The 8328-nt window shown below is 47.9% G+C and overlaps 1 protein-coding gene across 6 annotated transcripts in view; it reads right to left on the minus strand.

Annotated features, from left to right (window-relative positions):
- Positions 1 to 8328, minus strand: part of Znf462 (zinc finger protein 462) — a 137494-nt gene that overhangs the window by 74146 nt on the left and 55020 nt on the right. For 5 of the 6 annotated variants that reach the window (XM_074051319.1, XM_020184359.2, XM_074051317.1 and 2 more), the window contains exons 2-4: positions 7963 to 8212; positions 1695 to 7318; positions 764 to 928 (exon numbers count right to left, since the gene is read on the minus strand). In XM_074051319.1, coding sequence (XP_073907420.1) covers positions 764 to 928; positions 1695 to 7318; positions 7963 to 8182 — 6009 coding nt within the window. In that variant the 5' untranslated portion in view covers positions 8183 to 8212. The remainder of the gene's footprint in view (positions 1 to 763; positions 929 to 1694; positions 7319 to 7962; positions 8213 to 8328) is intronic. The other variant, XM_074051322.1, reaches the window with a different exon arrangement.

The raw sequence follows: 8328 nt of genomic DNA on the forward strand, positions 1-8328 counted from the left end.
AGGTAAAACAGGATACAAGATCAAGAAGGACAGAAACCCGAATTAACTTCTGTGATAAGTGCTTAGCAATGTTCTGAAAGGTAGGGATAGAGACTCAGTTACTGAAACAGTGGCTGCTATTTGGATTACAATGTTCAAGACAGGTGGCCTAATAAGAGGGGGAAGAGGGAAGCTACTTGGCAGGATCCTCCAGGGAGAGGGGTTGGAGCTGACAAGTCAGGTCAAAGGGTTCTCAGGGTCACGTGCGACTTGAAAGCTTTTAGTTTTAGATTTAACTAACACCCTTTGCACTCCCCAGTGGACCCAGAATAAGAAGCAAAAGGCAGGCTCTCCTGGGCTGTCTGTGTCCTCAGCCAGATGAGGACAGTGAGAGGCAGGCAGTAGGAGGAGCCGATGATGGGAACAGAGTCCACTCAGTTCCTCCCAAGAGCTCGGGCAACTTGGAAAAGCAAGACCTACTACATTCAGTGCAGAATAGAAGGATGACTTGAAGCCTTCTCTATTGAGAATCCACGGCCTTCTGTGTCCACCAAACTATCCCCTTGGAAGGAAACCAGATCAAAACCCAACCTTTCCTTGAATAGAAAGATGAAGATGGTCCACAACCTGCAAAGAAATCAAAAAAAGCCAAAGCAATCCAGGCATAAATTGGGAAAGCCGGCATCCGAAGATGCTCTCTCCTGAGCTGCTTTAAGCAATGGGTTAATAAGTAACTCCAGTCATTCACACACAAGGACGCACATCCAAACCTTCCTGTTCTCACCTTCACGGCGGCCGACATGGCCGAGACATTGCCATACTGGACGTGCTTCCGGAGGTGATTGCAGATGGCTCGGAGCGTTGGGTGCACTTCCACACAGAATTTACATTTGTAGCCCACCACTTTCCTCTCCTTGATCTTTGGCACCTCTTCTAAATGACCAAAAGGCTGGTAAAATACAGTGGTAGCCATCAGTACTCCATGCCCTCCCTCAATGGCAGGCATTTATTCTTTACTGGCATATTTTATGTTAAAGCAGATTAGCAGGTGAAAAACCAAGTGAGATAGAGGCGAGGGTTTTTATACACCAACTTCATCAGTCATGGCACACTGCCTACTAGACACAGTCTCTGGAACCCAAATATGTTACGGCTTGTGAGGAGAGAAGATTTCTGTGTAGAAGCTCATTGTCACTGCCATTAAGTTATCTGGTTTTCAAACCAGTTTCGACGACGCAGGTGAAACGGTGCACAGCTGCGCCATTAATGAACTCCTTGATTAAAAAATTAAAAAATCTACTCCTTGAGATGTTAGGTTCCTGAAGCAAACACTGAAGACCGAGACATGGCTGAGAAGTGCTAAGGATACCAGAGACAGCCCACAACTGCCTTAGGAAAGAGCGAACGTTGTTGTATACTAGACTTCAGATCAGGCTACTTGGCAGAAAGATATAACATAGAAACCACCCAGAACCTCCCCTGGGGAGCCATGGGAGGAGTCAGAGGGAGAGAGGGAGGGGAACAGGACCTCAGAGAGGGGTGAGCATAGAATAGGGGATAATCAAGCTCGAAATGTTTAATTGACTTATTGAGCTCTCTGGCAAGCTAAGTCACTAGGAAGCCTGCAGCAGTTTGGCTGGCAACGAAGAGAAGTGCGTGTGGGCACCAGTGATGAGAGGCCTCCTGGGGGAAGGGAAATCAAAACATATCCTTACCCTCTCTTGTTTGAAATCTGCAAAAGCACCATCTGCATATTTCTGCTTGCTCAAAAGCTGTTTCCTCCTCTCCTGACGTTTGGCACGCTTCTGGAATTCCTCATTGTGAATGTTCAAGTGTGAGGTCAGCTCGGCTGTGCTTTGTAATTTGCTATCACAGTGCTTACACTGGTAGGTGGAGTTCTGCAAGCGGGGGCCATTGCTTAGAATGACGAAGTCCCTTTTTAGGTCCCGGCTGTGGTGGTCAGTGTAATGCATGCACAGCAGCTCCGCCGTGCTAAAGGACAGCTTGAAGCACTTGATGCAGCGAAACGGGAGCCACTCGATTTCCTGAGCTTCGCCCTCCACCTCGGCTTTCTCAAAGCTGCCTCTCTCCTCCTCTTCTATCAGCGGAGGCTTCTCGTGCTCATCTGCATACACAGCTGTGAAGTAGCCCCCCAACTTGCTGGCGTGCTGCTTCTTTGGGAACACCCCTGGGTGACGCTTCATGTAATGAGACACGATGCCCTTCTTGCTGAATGACTGGAAGGAACACAAGGAGCACTTTTTCTTCTCCACTGCCCGGCGGAGTTCCTCGCTCAGCTGAGGGGAGTCATCCTTGGGCGGGGACGGGATGATCACCTTATTGGGCTTGTCGCTGATGGTCCTGGAGGCTGCCAGGCAGTGGGTGTAATAGGCATCAATGTCGTGACGCTTCTGGTAGTGGGCGGCCAGCCCTTTGCGGATGGGGTTGGTGTAGGCACACAGGGCACACTTGAAGAGGTTGTTCTTTCCCTCCGGCTGCGCACGGACGTTGTTGTGCTTGATTCGGTAATGCCTGGCGATGCCCTTCCTCGTGGAGCAGAAGTACTTGCAGAGCTGGCACCGGAACACAGTGTGGGAGACCAGATGCGAGGTAGAGAAGTGAGAAGTGGACATGGGCTCCTCTCCCACCTCCTCCTCGGTAATGGAGATTTGGGAGGGGCTCACTTCAGTGGTTATCTCGGGCTCTAGGGAGACTGGCAGCTTTGGGGGAGAGGGGGAAAAGACATCAAATTCAGGCTGGTTGTGGTACTTCTCATAGTGGATTTTGAGTTTCTCCAAAGTGCCATGCGTATACGGGCACAGTTTGCACCGGTAGGCGCCGTACCCTTGCTTGAAAATCCGGCTTGTCTCCTCCATGTCATTCTGGGATATGTCAGTAGACTGCTCCACATCATGTACAAAGTCCTCAGCGGTCACCTTGATAGCCGGGTGTCGCTTCTGGTAGTGGGTCAGGACGCCATGGATGCGAGTGTTGATGTAGGGGCAATGTCTGCATTTATAGACGGCACCTGGGTTGATGTCGATGTCCTGGGCAAAGTCGGCAGCCTTCACTTTCATGCCAGGGTGTTTCTTCCCATAATGGGTGAGGAGCCCATGCAAGTTATTATACTCGGACTGGCACACCGTGCACTGGTATGGGGTGGAAGATATGGCAGGGTTGGCTGAAGCCAGATGCAAGGTTTTCTCTGGGGAAAGTCTTGCATCTTCTGGGCATTCAGCTTCCTGCTCAGGGAGTGGGGTGGGCATACTGTCTTCACAATTTATAGGGCCTACCAACTCTTCAGATGGAAGGATGGGCTTCTCAATAGCATCTTTTTCTTTGATGATATCCAGCAGCACAGACTCATCACCATTCATGGCCCAGGGGTGGAATGCCTGGTAGTGATTGGTGATGTCCCAGATGGAGAGAGCTTCAAAAACACAATCCCTACATCTGTATGTTTTGGCTTCCGCTGGCATGGTGAGGGACGGAGGCGATGGGTCTGGCCCAGCCCAGAGTTTGGTAGCCATGTAGGTATAATCGACATAGTGCTCTGGATGCCTCCTCTGGTAGTGCAGGAGCAAGCCGCTGGGCTCTGTGTGGGAGTAGATGCACCACTCACAGTGGTAGCCAGCTTCTATCAAGCCATCTAGAAACGCCCACCGCATGATGGACGTGACCGTGGCCTTCAGAGCAGGGTGGTCTTTTTTAATATGCTTCCTCAGCGCGTAGAAGTAGGGGGAGGTATACGAGCACTGCCTACATTTGAGCGCTCGGAGTTTTGTTTTGTCCCGTTCTACGCTAGAGGGGGAGAGAAGCACACAACTGGCTTGCTTCTTCTGGTTTCGGTCACAGAGGCTTCGGATGGTGGCTGTATGCTGCCGGATCACATCTGCGTTGGCCTTGAAGTCTCGGTGCTTCTTCTGATAGTGAATGAGTACACCTTTGACCGTCCGGTTCCCATAATCACAGTGCTGGCAAAAGAACATCTCATTCTCCACAGGAAGGCCATCCCTCTCAGAGCTGCTCCGGTTTAGCTGTTGCATGGGGACAGGAGGCTGAGGGGAGCCTTGGGGCCCCTCGACCCCTCTCATCATTGCAGCTGTGGGAGGAGCCTGTCTGATATATTTGGCAGTGACCTTTATTTCTGGGTGTCTTTTCTGGTAGTGGACAAGCACTCCCACAACTGACCGATTGCTGTAGGAACAGTGTTTGCAGTAGTAAAGCTCAATACTGAGGTCTGGTGGCGGGGGCGGTGGGGGGGGTGGGGAACCCATGTTGGACATTTTGGGAGACATTGGAGCACCCACCTCAAATGATAAGTGGGAAAGGGCGGCGCCCCTCTCCATAGACACCATACGCATGGTTTTCTGGATCCTAAAGTAGGAGGCCTTTTCTTCAGGGTGTTTCTTCTGATAATGAACCAAGACAGAATGCATGTTGGGACTTGCAAATGAGCAAACATCACAATCGTAAACAACAACGGTGTTGACTGAAGGGTCCTTCTGATTTTCACATTCTGGAGTAAAGGTCTTTGAAGGAGTGTTTTTATTAAACGTAGCTGGCATGCCACCACCACGAGCCACGGGAGTGGATGTCGTCATGTGCTTGGGAGCTGAATTCAGAATCTCCCTCAGGGTCTGAGATTCAGTGTTCAGTCCTTCCTGCTGCTCCACGACATAGCTGGAAAATATCATGGCATTGTTGATCTTCACTGTGGGATGCATTCTTTGGTAATGTGGCATCAGGCTTCTAACATTAGGGCTCGTGTAAGAGCAAAACCGACACCTGTAGATCAGGTCCGAATGGTCAAAGTTGAGTACATTCATGGCTTCAGGGTGGTGTTCGCCATAATGCTGCTGGAGATCTTCAAAGTTGGTGTAGTCAATGTAGCATTCTAGGCACCTGTACACTGCACTGTGATCATTTGGGTCCAAGATGTACCTAAAGCTGAATTTAATGTATGGATGCATTCGTTGGTAGTGGGTGCTGACACTCCGGGCAGATTTGTTGTTAAAGTCACAGTGTTTACAATAGTAAAGCCTTCCAGAATCACCAAAGTCCGTATTTTCATTAGTGTGTTCAGTTCCATAGATAGGAGTTTGAGTACTCAGCAGAGCAGTGTTGGGAACTTGATGATCTTTCATGTTTGTTGAGGAGCCGTAGTAATCCTCTTCATCTTCAGAAAGGGTGAGTTCAATCTCAGCCCCATTGGTGGCATTGTAATCATGGGTGACATTTCTGAAGTTGGGCTCCTTCTGGGACTCACTGGTGTCTCTGGCCCAAATCTGTTGGGCTGAAAAGGAAGTGGGAACCTCCAAGATGGTTTCTGTTGGCTCTTCTTCTCTGTCCAACTCAACCTCTATTTCCACTTCATTGTCTTCCTCTTCCTCCTCGTCATCCTCGACATTGATCACCGCATCTTCCTGCTGTTTGGTTTGGTTGATTTTGCTCTGCAGGTTGCTTGCTATCTCGTCAATCCTAGTTCTCTTTTTCACAGGCGATAAATCAAGAGGAAAGTCATTAACCAGTTTCCTAGAGGCCTTAGCTACAAAATTGTTCTTGGAGGACAACCCAAGAATTGAGGTCTGACTTTTCTTCACAGTGTTGCTGGAAGAGGGGTGACTGTCTGTCTCATTTTCCAGTGGTAGGCTTGAGGGTTGCCCCTCGAATTTTGGCAAGTTGTCGCAGAATGAATGCTTGTGCTGCTGATGGACTCTTAGCCCTTTTAGAGTTGTGGTGGAGTAATTACACATGGTGCACTTGTAAGGGTGCAGGGGTGGGGCTTGAGTAGGTGGCTGTGGCTGCTGGGTTGATGGTGGCTGTGGCTGTGGCTGTGGTGGCAATTGATGTGGTGGCTGTAGCTGTGGTGGCTGTGGTTGCTGCAGTGGCTGTGATGGTGGTGGTGGTGGTGGCGGTGGTGGTGGCTGTGGTGGCTGTTGTTGTTGCAAAGGATCCAACATGACTCCTGACTTTCTACCATTGATGCTGGGGCTCTCGTAAGATACCACACCTTCATTCAGTGGGGAAGAAATGATTTCACTCTGGGAATTTAAAGCATCCCAATCTGATGTTGTACCCGTGTGACACTGTTTATGAGCCCCAAGTTTTAATGAGCTCTTGCAAGTAAATGGACATTCATCACATTTGTAGACAGCTGTCTTTCCAGATAAGTGGATGTTTTCTATGTGACGAGAGATGCTACGCCGGTGCATGGTGAGAAAAGGACAAAAGGGGCACTGGAACCTATTCATGAACCTTCTAAATGGAATCCCCTTGGTCTCCAATAATTTGTTGCCATCTGAACCCATGAGCTGTTCTGCAGACAGGCCTGATGCCTGGTGATCCATAGCATTTAAACCATTCTCACTGTCTATTTCATTTAACTCTTCATCAGAACTAGAGTCATTTAGCATGCTGTTAGTTTCCAGGTCAGCAGAAGAATTGGTCATGTCAGTCATTCCGTAACGGGATCGCTCTGCCAAGTTAACAAGGCCAGAATTATGAGGTGATCTCGGCTTCATCTGAGGGTAGGACATGGGCGAAAACTTGGAAGCTGAAGAGTTGGGTCTCATGATGGAGTTACTTATGGAGCCCCTGAAATTGGAGACATTAGTGTTGGGTATGTCCCGGCTTGCAGCATTCATGGACAGGTAGGTGGAGTTGGATGTGGGGCTGGGTTCATTTTTGTTCTGCACATCAGGTAAATTCGTCCCTTCTTGCTGCTGCCTGAGACTGGAAAGGATTTTCACCATGCTTCGGTGTTTCTTCATCATGTGATCACACCAGCGTTCTCGGCGGGGGGTCTGGTAACTGCACCACTCACAACAGAAGTTGCCTCGAGACTTAGTCAAAGGCTTCACCATGGATTCTAAGATGCTGCGCTCCACAACCTCTGCTGGCAGTTCTTTGCAGGGGTCCTGCAGGGACACAGGTGGAACCACAGGATCTGGCATTGGAGCAGGAACAGGTGGAGGAGCTGTGGTTTCCTTCAGATTGTTTTTATGATACATCTTCTGATGCTTCATTATTCTTGCCCTCCTTGGCGACTTGTATGTGCAAAACTGGCAAGAGAAGACCTTTCCAAATCCCTCGTGCATCATGATATTATAATTTAAGGATCCTGGAATAGGGGGTCCAACTGAACTCCCTTCAACTTGAGCTCCATGCACCTTCCTAGTGTGTTCTATGAGGAGGTTTTTTGACCTGAAGTAGCGTATGCAGAACTTGCACTGAAAAAACTTGTTTGTTGGTTTGGGATTAGGGGCGATATGCTGACCGTAATATCCTGGACTGTGGCCATAATAACTTCCAGTCCCCAATGCAGCTGCATTTTGACCTAAAGAGAATGCATTTAAACAGTAAGGTGAGTAAAGTAAAGCAAAAGAGAATTAAGAAGTTAAGTCATTCATATCAGTACCATTTCAATTACTCTTCATTAATAACCATCATATTCAAAAGGCATAAAATCTCAAGATGCAGTCTTGAAGAGTATTCATTAAGCATTAGTGAACACACAGACACAGTACTCTGAAAACAGAGTATACAGCTTGAGGTACAATATTCTCCTTATCTCCATAAATGAGCCACATAGCCATAAAAAGACAAGTTCCAAAAACTGCAATATTTATGCTAGAACCGTCCAAGATTCTACTGTTTTCATAATTAAAAGTAGGAGGGAGTAGGGATGCAGCTCAATAGTAAAGCGCTTGCCCAGCAAGTAAAAGGAACTGGGTTCAATCTGCAGCACCACAAAAAATAAGCAAATAACTAAATAAATTATGTAAGAGATTTAAGAAAGCTGAAAGGACACTATCCTAGGATACTCAAAAGAGAAAAACAATGACCAAATAACAAAACAGGGCTTGCAAAGAAATTCTGCAGGCACCACACACATATCCCAAGAACCATGACTAGAAGCTAAAAAAAAAAAGAGCGTACAATGAAAATATATCAGATATGCTGAGTTTAGTATAGACTTACATGATAAATCTTCTGCAATTGCAAATTCATCCTTTATAGAAGAAAACTCCACTTCTGTCTGATTACTAGCATTCATGGACCCGGATCGTGGCTCGATATCATTGTCCTCAGCAACATCAGTGGGCTGTAGGAATGCCGTGTGGACATCCTGGATGTGTGCCTTGAGATCTTCATAAGACGGGGCTCTGAAGTCACAGCCATCGCATTGAAGCACCTCCATGATCTGGGACTACTCTCTCACATCAGGAACCTGAGGCAGAAGTCAGAACAAAGTGTGGTAAGGAATGCTCTCATCACGTACCTCATGTTGAGGAGGCTGCCCATCCACTAATGGAAAAAACTCCAGTATCAGTACATTTCTCTTAC

This window comes from Castor canadensis, chromosome 13 (genome assembly GCF_047511655.1).
Source record: "Castor canadensis chromosome 13, mCasCan1.hap1v2, whole genome shotgun sequence".
NCBI lineage: Eukaryota > Metazoa > Chordata > Mammalia > Rodentia > Castoridae > Castor > Castor canadensis.